The following is a 16,818-nucleotide window of genomic DNA, read 5'->3' on the forward strand; positions in this document are numbered from 1 at the left end:
CCTACGCTCGTCTTCACTAATCTTCTTCTCTTCACATATCTATAGAAACTTTCGCAGTCAGTTTTTATATTCCCTGCAAACTTACTCTCATACTCTATTTTCCCCCTCCTAATTAAACCCTTTGTCCTCCTCTGCTGAATTCTAAATTTCTCCCAGTCCTCAGGTTTGCTGCTTTTTCTGCCCAATTTATATGCCTCTTCTTTGGATTTAACACTATCCCTAATTTCCCTTGTTAGCCACGGTTGAGCCACCTTCCCCGTTTTATTTTTACGCCAGACAGGGATGTACAATTGTTGAAATTCATCCATGTGATCTTTAAGTGACTGCCATTGCCTATCCGCCATCAACTCTTTAAGTATCATTCGCCAGTCTATCCTAGCCAATTCATGTCTCATACCATCGAAGTTACCTTTCTTTAAGTTCAGGACCCTAGTCTCTGAATTAACTGTTTCACTCTCCATCTTAATGAAATTCTATCATAGTATGGTCACTCTTCCCCAGGGGCCTTGCACAACAAGATTGTTAATTAAACCTCTCTCGTTACACCCAGTCTAGGATGGCCAGCTCTCTAGTTGGTTCCTCGACATATTGGTCTAGAAAACCGTATTGCTACCAGTTTGATTAACCCAATCTATATGCAGATTAAAGTCACCCATGATAACTGCTGTACCTTTATTGCACGCATCCCTAATTTCCTGTTTGATGCCATCCCCAACTGTTTGATGGTCTGTACACAACTCCCACTCACGTTTTCTGCCTTTTGGTGTTTTGCAACTCTACCCATACAGATTCCACATCATCCAAGCTAATGTCCTTCCTTACTATTGCGTTAACCTCCTCTTTAACCAGCAACGCTACCTTCTTTTTCTTTCTGTCTGCTATCCTTCCTGAATATTGAATACCCCTGGATGTTGAGTTCCCAGCCTTGGTCACCCTGGAGCCATGTCTCCGTAATCCCAATTTCATCATGTCCGTTAACAGCTATATGCGCAATTAATTCATCCACCTTATTACGAATGCTCCTCACATTGAGACACAGAGCCTTCAGGCTTGTTTTTTTAACACACTTTGTCCTTTTAGAATTATGTTGTAATGTAGCCCTTTTTGATTTTTGCCTTTGATTTCTCTGCCCTCCACTTTTACATATCTCCTTTCTACCTTTTGTTTCTGCCCCCATTTTACTTCCCTCTGTCTCCCTGCATAGGTACTCATCCCCCTGCCATATTAATTTAAACCCTCCCCAACAGCACATTGGTTCCGGTCCTGCCCAGGTGCAGACCGTCCAGTTTGTACTGGTCCCATCTCCCCCAGAACCGGTTCCAATGTCCCAGGAATTTGAATCCCTCCCTCTTGCACCATTCCTCAAGTCATGTATTCATCTTAACTATCCTGTTCTTTCTACTCTGACTAGCACGTGGCACTGGTAGGACCACTCCCAAAAAACATTCTGGGCACTTAAGAAAAACCAGCACACATCAAAAAATCGGCACAAAGATGCTATTGTTTTTATGCAAAGTTATGGAATGAGCCAAGAACACATTAAATATGCATCCTCAAGCTTAATTTTTTTCCAACTGAAAACGCAGAAAATGGAAGTTTCAAGCAATTCTTTAATTTTGGATTTTTAAAAAAAGTGCCGCGCCACCACCGAATGTCAAAACCGGGCTCGAGGGTCAGAGCATCGGCCGGCAGAATCGGTCCCTCGCCCACACACAGGGGCACGGGGCTTGGCTTCAAAAGAAGCCCGGGGGAGGGCCGGGGGGGTGTGGAAGCCAAACTGAAGGGATGAGAATCGTTATACTGTGCAGCAGGCAGCATCAAATGAAGCCCTGGGGGATGATAGCCGAACTGAGGAGATGGTTGCTTCGACGTTAGCGCATGAGGAACCTCAGAGCACGTAGGATGATGGGCAGGAGGCCTTACCCACATCGGGTATATCGAGACAGGCGTTCATACCTGCATCTGTCCGCAAAGAAGTTGTAACCAAGTCTGTGAGTTAGTAAAAGCAGACCTTCAACTTAGAAGCTGCACTTTCATTCTTTGCATCTGGATCGTTGCAGGCCACAACTGGGGTTAAGTGCGCCATTTCACAACATGCAACACATATCTGCATTTGGCAGTTAACTGCTGCACTATATGCCCATTGGAATGACTATATAAAGATCCCCATGACCATCCAGGCAATGCGTAAAAGGGCTGTGGGCTTCTCCAGGATTGCTGGCTTCTCAAAGTTACAGGGCTGCATTGATTATACCCACATCGCCTTGCGAGTACCTTTGGAGGATTCCGAGATGTACTGAAACAGAAAAGGCTTCCACTCCGTTAATGTGCAACTTATCTGTGACGACATGCATCGCATCATGTCAGTTGATGCGAGATAACCTGGGAGCACCCATGATGCGTTCATCCTACGCAAGAGCGCTATATCTGCCATGTTTCAGCAGCAGCCAGAAGGGCAGAGATGGCTACTGGGAGACAAAGGGTACGGCCTCGCCACCTGCTCATGATGCCCCTACGCGTAACCCGGACGGAAGCTGACCGGGAATACAACATGTCGCACATTGTGACGCACAGCATCATTGAGAGGACCATTGGCATCTTGAAACAGCGTTTCCAATGCCTGGACCATTCTGGAGGCTACTTGCAATACTCCCCTGAGATTGTTGGTCAGTTCACTGTTGTGTGCTGCATGCTGCATAACTTAGCCATCATGAGGCAGCAGCAACTGGTAGTAGAAGACCCACCTGAGGTGATAGTGGCTGATGATGAGGAGGAAGATGCAGATGGCGAGGAGGAGGATGAGGAAGCCATGTAACTACCTGAACCCAGAGCACGACGGCGGAGGAGGGCGGGCCGTCATGCCCCTTTAACAATTGCTCGAGCCTTGCGCCAGCAGCTCCTCCATGAACGCTTTGCTGCCTGAAGGCTCAGCGGCAACTATTCAAAATGGAGCATGTTTACTATCTGGACCTGTTCCGTGATGTTGTGTTGTGTTAATGGAACAAATAATGGAAATTATTATTCTTTAGTTCAAAAAGTTGTGTTAATAATGGAAAAAAATAATGGAAATGATTCTTCTTTAATTCAAAAAGTTGTGTTAATAATGGAACAAATAATAGAAATGATTCAGTTATAATTAAAAATATAGCCGGGTGTCAACTACCTGCAACATTCCCTCCCTCATGTTCAGTGACAGCGCATCAGCTACTTGTGACATTCCCTCTCTCGTGTGCATCAACATTGTATTAGTTGCCTGAGACATTCTGTCTCTCATATTCCCGGACAGTGTTCCCATTTATCATGAGAGTGTTGTTACTTCTCCAGACAGTCCCGATACCTCATCATCCACTCCACTGATGTTGTCCAGGAGTGATCGTGTAAGGTCAATGCTCTCTGCACTCATTGCAATCATCTGAACCACATCTGTTAGATCCTGCACCTCAGGAGAGTGCTGTCGAGCTCTCCTTCCCCTCCTCACCCTAGGCGTGGCTCGCTGCATCCCACTGGGACCCGCAGCCTCGGATGGTGGGGCCCTGGGAGTGTCTCACTGCACCCCACTGGAACCCCCAGCCTCGGACTGTGGGAAACCATGGAATGTTCCAACAACACTTGTTCCACTCAGGAAAGGGGTTGGCACCTCAATGGGTGGCACCTGCACCTCCTCCAGAGTGAGTACAACAGTGGGGGCTTCATCCATTACCTCCCCCTCCCGCTCACCCCCATGCTCTTGGTCTGGAAGGTGGGATTGGTAGATGTTTTCCGCTTCAGGCTCGTCTGCATCTAAATCTTCTGCATCGTCAGGGTTGGCCCCAAGTTCTGCAAAATATAAGAGAACAGACAAATGGTTAGCAGCAGAGGAGGGGGCAGGGTGGTATGAGTAGGCTCACACAGCGCAGGCAGCAGGCTCATTTGAAGGACCATGATGAATGATAGCTCGTTGCATCAACCGAAGCGTAGCAGACGGAGACATCCCCATGAACCGAAGCATGGCTAGCCCACGCAGTGCTTAACATTTAGGAAAGCCAGACTGTGGAATTTGCAGGACTTACCCTCTTCCTCAAGTATGGGCCCAGTTTGTGCAGTGGTGGTTGCTTTTCTCCAGATAGAACCCATCAAAGCAGCGACCATGTCTTCCAAAGGTGTCAGTGGCTGCAGATTTGCCGGGCCACTTCCTGTTCGAGTTCTTTCCCTTTTGTTGTGTGCCACCTTTCTCTGCAAAGATGAAAATATAACTTTTTAGAGAGGGTGTCTTTCTGCTGGATGGGACACATTTACAATTGCAATTCCAGTGAATAAATGAAAATATTACTTACACTAACTACTTGACCAAGGTCCTGCCACTTCTTTTTGCACTGGCTTCCAGACCTCGGGGTGGTCACCATTGCACAGTAATCTTCTGCAAGTTGGTTGCAGCGTTTCTTCATTTCTTTTGGTGAAACTTTTATCTGACTTCTGCTGGTGTCCAGTTCGTGTCATCTGGTCTCAATTACAGTAACTAGTGCCTCCACTTTATCCTGTGAGATATTCTTGATCCTTGAGCCGAGTTGCATCTTGTATTGCAGCTCCGATTTTTCCAATGAGAATTAGACTTCACACACACAACTGGCTCTTTAAAAATAACCGAATGCAGACCGGGAGCTGTACTGGGCATGTGCAGCCATAGCAATCATGTCAAAAGCATCCTTTTTTTTGTTGCGCATGCGCAGAAGGGGGGGGGCATCGTTTTTTCGGCACAGACATTAGGCTCCACCCCCCCAAAGCTAAAGGACAGGCTGCGCGGTGTCAATTTCAGAAAATAGAACGGGGAAACTTGATACTTTTTTTTTTGAGTTGTCGGGGCCAAAATAAAAGGCGTAACTCTGGCAATACACCAAAAAATGACATTGGAGAAAATTGAGCCCAATATGCTGTGTTTAACCCTTCCTTAGAACTGGCTATGCCTGAACCTTTGTACAAAGTCCTACATTTGTAATTCTCGTGACTATTACTTTGTGAAGCTAGGGCCAATTTGCATTTCCTTGCCTCATCTTCGGTCCTTTAACCCTCATTTTTAGTTTGTTTCCCTCCACTTGAAAACAAAATTTACAGTAAATAATCAGCCAGGCTAATAGAGTGGATGTCACCGTACAAACTACTTCCATGTACATGGATGCTTCTACGATCAACTTTCCTGATCAGTATAGTTGCAGCCCAACGAGGAAGCGAGCAGTGCTAGATCTAATTCTGGGGAGTGAAGTGGGCAAGTGGAGCATGCTTCAGTGGGGGAGCATGGGAAACAGTGGCCACAATGGGCCCAAGTTTCCGCCCTCTGTAAGAATGGCACACCTCCATAAGGTGCGCCGATTTTCTGGAATAAAAAGGGCGCCGAAAACTTACCTTGTGATTCTGCGAGCTCCTCAGGACGTCTTCGTGCTCGGCGTGGCTCAGCACAAGGGGTTGGGGGTGGAGCCAGGTCCCGGCGCTGAAAACAGTACCAGGACCTCTGCACATGCGCGCTAGAGTGTGCGCGCATGTGCAGTAGCTCCTCGCCCTCGAGGCTGCGTGGGAGAGGCCCGAAGCACGCTGCCCCTAGCCCTGGCTGAATGGGCTCCCCGGGTGAAGATCGGACTCGGGCCTCCCTCCCTCCCGTTCAGCTCCCGCTCTCCCGCCCCCCCCCCCAACTCCCGTTCAGCTCCCGCTCTCTCCCCCCCTCCCGTTCAGCTCCTGCTCCCCACCCCCTCCCTCCCTCCCGTTTAGCCTTTCCCCCTCCCTCCCCCACTCCCTCCACATCGTCGGCAGGGCCCGCCCACCCGGCATCTTGCTGGGGGCGGGCCCCGCCCGAAGTCTTCGGCAGCGGCCAGGCATCTGCGTCGTTGGCGACGGGGCCTGTTCAGCCTCCCCCTCCTCTCTCCCCTTCTCCTCTCCCTCCCTCCACTCTCCCTCCCTCCCCCTCCCCTCCTCCCTCCCTCCTCTCACTCCCACTCCTCGCTGTCAGAAACACAGAGATACACTGATAGAGGCAGAGAGATACTGACAGAGGCAGAGAGAGAGAGAGAGAGAGAGACACACACACTGACAGGGCCCCGTCCCAACACACTGTTGGAGGGCTCCCGGTGCTGCAGTTGGTGAGTAGAAACTTAATTTTTTATTTATTGATTGATTTTTTTTATTTTTTTAAGTTTTTTTGATTGATTTATTGGTTGATTTATTGATTTATCATTTATTATTGATGATGGCTCTTTATTTGTAAAAGTGAAGTGTTTAATGTTTGTAAACCCCCCTCCCCCCCCATCTCTCGTTCTCTATGCCTGATTTATAAGTGTAGGCAAGGTTTTTCTGAGCGTACAAAAATCTACACTTACTCCATTCTAAGTGAGTTTGGAGTAAGTTTTTGCTGCCTAAACTTGCAAAACAGGCATAAGTGGCTGGACACGCCCCCTTTTGAAAAAGAAAATCTGTTCTAAAATGAAACTATTCTAACTCACTAGAACTGGAGCAAACTAAATGCCAAGAATTGCAACTTCTAAGATGCTCCATTCTAAACTAGTTGCTCCAAAAAAATAGGAGCAACTCAGGCCGAAACTTGAGCCCAATATCACTAGATTAGAATAGCTACGGAATAGGACAAGGAAAAATCAAATGTGAAAATACTCAAATGGAGGAGGGCTACTTTTAGTGAGTTGAAATGGATCTGGCCCAGGTGGATTGTAATCAAAGTTTGTCAGGTAAAACAGTAAATGAGCAATGGGAGGTCTTCAAAGAGAAGATAGTTAAGGTACAGACTAGACACATTCCCGGTAGGTTAAAAGAAGGGCATCCAAAGCTAGAGCTCCCTGGGTGACTAAAGATACGGAGGATAAAATTAAACATAAAAAGGAGGCTTATGGTAAATGTCAGGTTCATAATTCAGTAGAAAACCAAGTTGAATACAGAAAGTACAGAGAAGTGAAAAAGAAAATAAGAGGGGCAAAGAGAGTGTAAGAGAATAGATTAGTGGGTAACATAAAAGGGAACCTCAAATTATTTTACAAACTTATAAATAGTAAAAGGGTAGTCAAAGGAATGGCAGGGCCGATTAGGGACCAAAAAGGAGGCAGACGGCGTGGCCGAGGTACTAAATTAGTGCTGTTCATCTGTCTTCACTAAAGAAGAGGATGCTGCCAATGTCACAGTAAAGGAGGAGGTATTAGAAAAATCAGACAGGATAAAAACAGATAAAGAGGAAGCACTTAAAAGGTTGGCAGTGCTCAAAATAGAAAATAAACTTGGCCTGGATGGGGTGCATCCTAGGTTGCTGAGGGAACTAATGCTGGAAATTGCAGAGGCTCTGGCCACAATCTTCCAATCCTCCTTAGATACAGAGGACTGGAGGATTGCAAATGTTACACCGCTGCTCAAAAAATAAGTGAAGGTTAAACCCGGCAACTATAGGTCAGTCAAAAAAACGTTGGTGGTGGGGAAATTATTACAGACAATAATCCTGGACAAAATTAATTGGCATTTGGGAAAAAAGGGTTAATAAAATGAAAGCCAGCATGGACTTGTTAAAGGCAAATCGTGTGCGATTAACTTGATTGACTTCTTTGATAAAGCAATGGAGAGGATTGATGACGGTAGTGCGGTTGATGTTGTATATATGGACTTTCAAAAGGCGTTTGATAAAGGATCATGTGATAAACTTGTTAGAAAAATTGAAGTTTATGGATTAAAAGGGCAGTGGTTGCGTGGGTACGAAATTGGCTAAGGAGTAGAAAGCAGAGAATAATGGTGAATGGTTGTTTTTCAGACTGGAGGGAAGTGTGCAGTGGTGTCTCCTAGGGTTTTATATATAAATGACCGGAAGTTGGGTATACAGGGCATAATTTCAAAATTTTCAGATGAGACGAATCTTGGAAATGTATTAAATAGTGAGGAGGATATTAACTGATTTCAAGAGGACAAGACTAGTGAAATGGGCAGGTAAAATTTAATGCAGAAAAATGTGAAGTGATTCATTTTGGTAAGAAGAATGAGAGAGAGGAAATATAAACTATATGGCACAATATTAAAGGGGGTGCAGGAACAGAGTGACCAGGGGATGTATGAACACTAATCTTTGAACGTAGCAGAACAAGTTGAGAAGGCTGTTAAAAAAACAAACGGGATCCATGGCTTTATAATGCTAAATAATTAGTTGGGGCCCAGCTGGAGTATGTGGCCAATTCTGGGTACCACACTTTAGGAAGGATGACAAGGCGTTAGAGAGGAGATTTACTAGAATGGTGTCAGGGATGAAAGACTTCAGTTACATAGAGAGACTGGAGAAGTTGGGGTTGTTCTCCTTGGAACAGAGGAGGTTAACGGGAGATTTGATAGAGGTGTTCAAAATTTTGAGGGATTTTGATACAGTACATATGGAGAAACTGTTTCCAGTGGCAGGAGGGTCGGTAACCAGAGGATATTTACTAGAATGGTGCCATGGATGAAAGATTTTAATTACATAGCGAGACTGGAGAAACTGGGGTTGTTCTCCTTAGAGCAGATAACTAGCAAAGAACCAAGAGGAGTAGTATTTTTTATCATGCAGTGTTATGATGATCTCGAATGCATTGCCTGAATGGGTGGTGGAAGCAGATTCAATAATAACTTTCAAAAGGGAATTGGATAAATACTTCAAGGGGAAACATTTGCAGGACTTTGGGGAAAGAGCAGGGGAGTGGGACTAATTGCATAGCTCTTTCAAAGAGCCGACAGACGCACAATGTGCCGATTGGCCTCCTTCTGTACTGCATTACTATCATTCTTACCAGCAGGATCCTGTGCATATACGCAAAACTAACACTCCCCACGAGCTGCATTTAATTTGTACAAACCGCCTCTCCCTCTCACTGTATGGGATTGTGCTATTTACTTTGATCACTGCTTTGGCCATACTTTCAAATCGTCTCATTCTTTAAACTCACTAAGACCAGGTCTGATAAGAGTAAAACACTAAACTTTTCAATTTGATTGCAATTGAGAAATGCTGCACATCTTCCTCAATCAAACAGGCATAAATCATTTTTTTTTTCCCTGAACTTTTCACTAATCTTTGGAGGGGTAGGATACTTCTTGCAGTAACTAAGCACAAACATCCACTGCTACTCTCGAGTGACATACTGGCTCACACCTACTCTTTAACAAATAGAGGAAAATATTGTCCCTAGTGTTTTAGTGGCAGCTCAAGTATCAACTTAAGATGGAGGCTCCTTGTCATTCCACAGAGAATTCATCTGTTCAACAGGCAAGATGAAACACTTTTTTTGTCTTGGGAAAAATGAAAGTTTGTTTATCTTAGCTTGTCTATCTGCTAAGTCACAGAAAAACAAATACACAGACATGTTAGAGCAGTATACAACATCACATTTAAAACCATGAGATTCTTTACATTCATTATGTTTCAACAAGTCTGCTGCAAAAACAGTTATAGAAATTGTGACAAACTGTCTTTGTGAAAAAATTGAATTTCTCAATGTAACATTATGAATATGTCATGGTCTTCTGAGTATTAAAGTACATTTCTAAAATATCACATTCAAACAGGCTCAAATATATACACGAGCCTGAGCAAGGACACAACATTAAATGCAATCTTTTTAGGCGACCAGCCCAAAACAAACCGATCCTGCAATTGGTATTGTGATAATACATTACTCTGAAACATGTTCTGTATCTTCTCATTCTTACACACCCTGTGCTAAAATAGAATTAAAAAAATCAATGTACTTTCATTCCCCTAAATTCCATTTCTCAGTCAGTGGTGTGTAATTATATCTTGTTTTGCAGTTAAGTTTCAACACAACAGCAAATGAATAATTAAGTACACAATACCTTAGTGCATTTTAACTAGACAACCGATTTGAAACAGTAAACTAACAAAGCTGGGCAAGTTAGTCTGGTCAGTCAGAAAAAGCTCAATACAGCACAACATAATGGGCCTTTAAGGAGAGTTGTCATTGTTGGTAATACAACTCTGATTGACCCAAAAAATCTATAGTAACATTAGGCAGATCCCTGCAGAAAGAAATTGCGTGGCCTTGGATCTTGCTTTGCTTGTCAACAAACTATTTCCTGTTTGAATCAAGGGCTAGGTACTGAATGGTTGCTTTGTAATGCACATTAATGTTATTGATTTGGCAAAAACATTTCCTGATCAGAGTAGTATCACTCCAGAATGATCTTTAAATAAAAGTTGAACTCTGTTTATTTATTAGATGTGATAGAAACTTTAGATTTGTTGTGAGGGAAGGTTTTAAAAATCAAGCATTTGTGCATAAAAAGCCCAAGGAAAACAGCCTTCAATGTTATAGGGACATTTTACACTAGCAAATATAAAGGATCTTGGAAGAGTTGCTTAAAAAATTAAAATTAATAGTAAAAATACATTTTCCTTTGTTGTTATAACATAAAGGCAATGTACTTATCTGCCTACCTATGAGGCTTAATTAAGATTAGGTGGTTAAACAAAATAATACAGTAGGGATATTGGGAAGAAGCATTCAGTATAACAGTAATCTCAGACTCTCCTGAGACAGATTTCCAATGTTATTTTTAACAAATCTTCTTGATGTGGAATTATATTTTGTATTAGAAATTCACATAACTATTTCAGTGTATGCAAAATACCTTAAATTTGTTCAAGTAGTCTGTAAGTTTTGATTTTTCATTATCATCAGCATCCTCATCAAGTTCAGCTTCTTGTTTTATTTCCTGTGACTCATCTGTCACCGTGGGCTCACTGGTCTCAGTTGCTGCCGTCTCCAATATGGTTGCCATGGCATCCACCTGTACAACACGAGCAAAAATCTCCAGTGACTTCACCAGCTAATAAGTCAGCATTTGCAGTTGCTGTTTTAGAGACTACGCTCCAGTGCCCTGATTTACTGAGACTCCTTAACAATGTCAACAACATTCATGGAATATGTGTATTGTCTATTGTTTCTTTCTATGTGTAACGCTTAACATTTATCTGCATTAAACTTCATCTGCCATTGTTCCACCCTCACATATCTTGTCCAACTCATTCTGTATCTTCTGAGCTGATTATTTTGATTCCACTGACCACCTAGTTTAGTATCATCTGCAAATTCGACCACTTTGCATTGGTTTTCTGAATCCAAACCATTTATGTAAATTAGAAACCGCTGACCTCCAAGTACTGAGTCTTGAGGCACCCTACTCAGTACTTTCGGCATTCTCACATAATTCCTCTAAAGAGTACTCATTGTTTCCTACTGTTCAACCAGTTTCTTATGCATTCATAGGGTTTACCCTGAATCCCCACAGCTTTGAGTTTAATTTATAGCCTTTCTTGTGCAACTTTTGTCAGAAGTCTTTTGGAAGGTGAGGTACACCATGTCGAGGGCTTACCACAGGCCACTTTAGTTATGGGTTTAATACCCTGTAAATTGATTTTTAAAACTGAAAAGAGCTGAAAAGTGCAGGATGACAGATAAGGGTTATCTCTGTCAGGCTGCAAAAAAGCATTAGCAAGACAAACCTGGAGTAAAACAGCTCCAAAATGGAAGGGAGCAAAATGTAATGTGAATGGGAGAAGCTGGCAGGAAAATTGTGAAGAAGACTGAATTTGATAATATTGAGAAGAGGCCAGCAGAGTGCCCAGGAGAAAGATGAGACATTGCTCTAGTTGGGAGCAGGAAGTTACAAAGGGATAGGCAGGTGAGTCGGCAAATCTGTGGCAGATGGAATTCAATGTGGGGAAATACAAGGCCATCCACTTTGGATTCATGAAAGACAAATCGGAGTAATTTCTCAATAATGATAGACTAGGAACAGTGAATGGGGCAAAGGGATTGGGGTGTCCATGTGCATGGATCACTAAAAGCTAGTAGACAGGTACAAACAGTACTCAAAAAGGCAAATGGAATTTTGACCTTTATCTCAAGGGATAGTAATACAAAAGTGAGGAAATGATGCTTCAAAACTTTTGAAATTATTCATTCTCAGGATATGGGCATCGCTGGCAAGGCCGGCATTTATTGCCCACCCTAGTTGCCTTTGAGAGGGTAGTGGTGACTCTTCATCTTGAACAGCTACAGTCTGTGTGGTGAAGGTACCCCCACAATGCAAGAGCTCCAGGATTTTGACTCAGCGACAATGAAGGAACAGTGACATATGTCCAAGTCAGGATGGTGTGGGACCTGGCGGTGATGTGTTCCCACGCACCTGTAGCCCTCGTCCTGAATTATACCTTGGATATGCTTTGGAGAGTCAGGAGATGAGCCATTCCACAGAATACCCAGCCTCTAATCTGCTCTAGTAGCAACAGCATTTATGTGGCTGGTCCAGTTGAAGTCTTGTCAATGGTGACCTCCACAACATTGATGGTGGGGGATTCAGCAATGGTAATGTCACTAAATGTTAAGAGGTGTTAGTTAGGCTCTCTCTTGTTGAAGATGGTCATTGCTTGGCAATTGTGTGGTGTAAATTTTATTTACCATTTATCAGCCCAAGCCTGATGTTGACCAGATCTTGCTGTATGTAGGTATGGACAGCTTCATTATCTGAGTAATTGCGAATGAAGCTGAATGCTGCAATCATCCGCAAACAACCCCACTTCTGACCTGAGCTGTACAGAGCCCTGATCAGACCCCATCTGGAATATTGCAATCAGTTTTGGGCACCAAACCTCAGGAAGGATATATTGGCCTTGGAGATGACACAGTGCAGATTTACTAGAACGATACAAGGCAGAATTATGAGAACAAGTTGCATAAATGTGGCTTGCATTCCCTTAAGTTTGGAAGGTTGACAGGTGACCGAATCGAGGTATTTAAAATGACTAAGGAATTTGATAGGGTAGATACAGAGAAATCAGGAGCACTTTTTCCACTTTCGTTCATTGGAAATTGCATATCATTTAGTGATGTGGAGGCTAGTGGAATGGAGTGAGCCAACAAGTGGGACCTGGTCGGGATTGTTGTAAGAGAGGAGGGAGAGGAATGAGACAGGAAGACACAGCTGAAAAGGTCAGTGAGAATGGGAGGGGAACTGGAGATGTCTGGCAAAGCTGTCAGCATCTGCATTTAGTTGCCGTAAGATAGAAATCACCACACAGTGAGCAGCGAATACAATATACTGGACTGGAGCAGGTACATATAAATTCTTCATATACAAATTGTGCTTGGTGCCCCTGACAATGATATGGGAAGAAGCAAATGGACAGGTGCTACATCTGGTACAGTTGCATGGGAAAGTGACTGGGAAGGAGCAATCAGGAGTGCATGTGACAGAAAAGTCAATGAGAGTCATCATAAGCAGTCCCTCGAATGAGGATGACTTACTTCCACGAGAGTTCACAGTTGTTTCAATGAAGGACCCGATGTTCCAGTCCTGAACTCTAGTTGAGGGGGTGGAAGATGCCTGTGCGTGAATTTTTTTAACGTGTGATGACTGTTGCACACCAGCCGCCACACGGGCTTGACAGAGCTAGGCCTTTTTCCAGTGGCAAGGATTAACCAGGACGACTGGAGACCTGCTCTGTTGCACGAACCTAGGGCGTACACATATCGCAGTGTGGGCAGGTCCGTGCTGTCCCTGGGCCCTCGCTCTTCTGGGCCCCATACTCTCATTTGCCGCACCTCCGCCACGATGTTCCAGGGCCCGGCGCTCCAGCTCTATTTATAGCCCCGACCTGCAGTGGTGTTCTCACACAGGTCGGAGCAGCCCACAATAAGAGTACCACAGAGGGAAATGGTATCTCCAGAAAGTGGAGAGGGAAAGCTCAAATGTGTTTTGTGATGTCATCTTGTGATAGAAGGCAGAAGATGTAATGATGCAGACGCTAATGGAATGACAAGAGGGGCCCAATTACTGTTAAGACAAGAGGACAACTGATGAGACAGGAGGGCAAAATTAACAGGTTTATGCCATTGGAAATTGCGGGTTGAATTAATTGAGGTTTTTATTGACCACAAAGAGGAAATCATTTGCGACACCCAGTCATAACGCCAAAAAAGGTCATATATACCTTTAACTATAGAATCCCCCACTTCTACCATTCTCCTATTATTGTAGCCTATCTGTATCTCACCACCCCCCCCGCCCCCCTCCCTTCTCTCACTTCTCGGTGCCACAATATTGCTTAGTACCACTATCCTCAGATGCTGTCCCTGTCCACCTCATACTTGTCCAATGCTATGTCTACGGAAGAGTTCCAGTAACTGAGGAGTTCCCTGCATTTGTGAATCCTGTGTCCCACTGCTGACCCTGAGGATGATCACTCACTTCTCTCTTTTTATATTAGCCCTGAATCCTGAACTGTCTAGCACAGCCTCTTGGGTCACCACATTCTGGAGAATAGGATCCAGAAACCCATCATCCTCTATCATGCTGTGGAGTGCAGCCAATTGCTGCTTGAGCACAGAGATCCTCATTTTCCAACATTTAATGTAAATATGCTGCCTGTGGATACACTCTGGAAAATGTAGAAAATGATAGTCAGAACTCCTACAAGAATCAAACTCCTCTTACTTCACACAAATTTAGGAAAAATAGAAGTAAAATTCCTGCCCAATGGCACCTTGAGGCTGAACTCACATTGAGGCATGAGCAAGTTCCTGATTAGTAAGTTCTAAAATATTCATTGTTCTGTGAAATGTCCACTAGATAAACACACTAATTGCAGTTTCCAGTTTATCTCCTGTAACAACCAATATTTTTATGCTTGCCAATTTAAAAGCTTGTCCTGTAACTTGTCCTCTACTCCAGAAATTCACATTCTCACTCTTCTGGCCTCTCACATGCCACTTTCTTCTCGAAGTTCACGACAACGATCTTGGCAGTCATTTCTTCTACACATCCTCCAATTCCATTTCTCTGTATGTACTGAACGATTTTTCCTTAATTTCTTAAACACTCTATTGTATGCTTCAGACATCAAATCATAAGCATCAAGAATAGCACATTTTACAACATCACAGTTCATTCGGCTGGTGATGTTGAGTTGGCTGGCCCATAAATTTATCTCTCACATATGACGGGGTTAGACAGGTTAGATGCAGGAAGAATGTTCCCAATGTTGGGGAAGTCCAGAACCAGAGGTCACAGTCTAAGGATAAGGGGTAAGCCATTTAGGACCGAGATGCGGAGGAACTTCTTCACCCAGAGAGTGGTGAACCTGTGGAATTCTCTACCACAGAAAGTTGTTGAGGCCAATTCACTAAATATATTCAAAAAGGAGTTAGATGAGGTCCTTACTACTAGGGGGATCAAGGGGTATGGCGAGAAAGCAGGAATGGGGTACTGAAGTTGAATGTTCAGCCATGAACTCATTGAATGGCGGTGCAGGCTAGAAGGGCCGAATGGCCTACTCGTGCACCTATTTTCTATGTTTCTATGTTTCTATGCTGACCAGCTAACAATTGAAACACCAGCTGCCAGGACTGATCTACCAAAGTCAATATTGTGTGCAGATAGGAACAGGAATAGGCCATTCAGCCCCTCGAGCTGTTCCCCCATCAAATTATATCATGGCTGATCTGTATCTTAATTCCATCTACCCACCTTGGTTCCATAACACTTAATACCCTTGCCTACCAAAAATCTATTAATCTCAGTTTTGAAATTATTAACTGTACGAGCCTCAACAGCTTTTTGAAGGTGTGAGTTCCAGATTTCCACTGCTCTTTGTGTGGAGGTGATGCTGTTTAGAAAACGTGCAATGGTTTCTGCGTGTAGTAGCCTTGCAAATACTATCATTTGGAACCCGACTGAAAGGTGCTCAGAAAGAAAAGAAGGAAAGAGTGGAATGGCCCTTGAATCTGCTCCTTGGCATTATTCCCCGCAAGACGTGAGCGGTGCAGAATGCACTTAACCATCCACTTAGCTATCTGTAGCTTTACACCATAGGAAACAAATATCTGTAGACACTTCCAAATTTGCTTTGCGAGACAGAGTAACTTAGAGTTATATTAATGGCTACAAAGTAAAAGCACTCCACTTCAAAATGGGGTGGCAGCAGATAAAACAATAGAACAGTTTGTTGGCCCAAAATGAAGCTGGGATGCAACTTTTGGCAGACACTCAGAGCAAATCCACAAGAGTGCCTCGCCAGGGCCAATCAACAACGATAAGGGCTTTTACTTCAATTAGAGGCAACAGGCGACACTGTATAACGACAATGTCATGATGACATTTTTGTTATGTGCTAAGCACAAGGTTCTTTACAACCAAGCTAGCTAGGCTTCACTTCCAAGACGTGTGGGGGATGTTTAAGTGAAGAGTTCTTCATCCACCCACTTTATTAATTTAAAGTCATTTCTAAAAAAGGAATAATTTCATGTTTTGGGTTTGCTTGCCACAGGAGCTGGACTTAAGATCTCAAAACTGAATCTTACAAGGCCATAAATCCTCGATGGGCTTTCATTTCTGCACTACTATGAACAGTTTTCCTGAGCTACACAAAGGATTATTCATTTGTAAAATCCATCACAAATGCATATGATAACATAATATTTCACTTCATTAACATTCTTTACAAAACTGCAAATGGTGTTGTAGGAGTACGCTGCCTTCAGCACTTTTATTTAATGTTAACTTTTTACTTGTTTATTGAGTGGTTTTATAAATCAAGTACCAATGTCCTCAAATAGTTAAATCTAATACTTTATGGCAATAGGATACAGTGCTCTAAGCATCGACACTACGAACATGTCTCTGAACCGGCTAAAGTATTTGAGGATGTTAACAGCAGCAGACAGTTGCTGACAATTAAATTATATGGTCAATTGCCAGCATTATGTGGGCTACTGCTCAGCAATTACCCTCAGGCACAATGCACTTTTAGCAGCGCAGATACGG

The 16,818-nt window shown here is 43.5% G+C and overlaps 1 protein-coding gene across 1 annotated transcript in view; it reads right to left on the minus strand.

Moving 5' to 3' along the window:
* mrps27 (mitochondrial ribosomal protein S27) overlaps nucleotides 1–16,818 on the minus strand; it is a 109,164-nt gene that overhangs the window by 8,972 nt on the left and 83,374 nt on the right. The window contains exon 10 of the mRNA XM_070885922.1: nucleotides 10,624–10,782. Within this exon, the coding sequence (XP_070742023.1) occupies nucleotides 10,624–10,782 (159 nt within the window). The remainder of the gene's footprint in view (nucleotides 1–10,623; nucleotides 10,783–16,818) is intronic.

This window comes from Pristiophorus japonicus, chromosome 1 (genome assembly GCF_044704955.1).
Source record: "Pristiophorus japonicus isolate sPriJap1 chromosome 1, sPriJap1.hap1, whole genome shotgun sequence".
Lineage (NCBI taxonomy): Eukaryota > Metazoa > Chordata > Chondrichthyes > Pristiophoridae > Pristiophorus > Pristiophorus japonicus.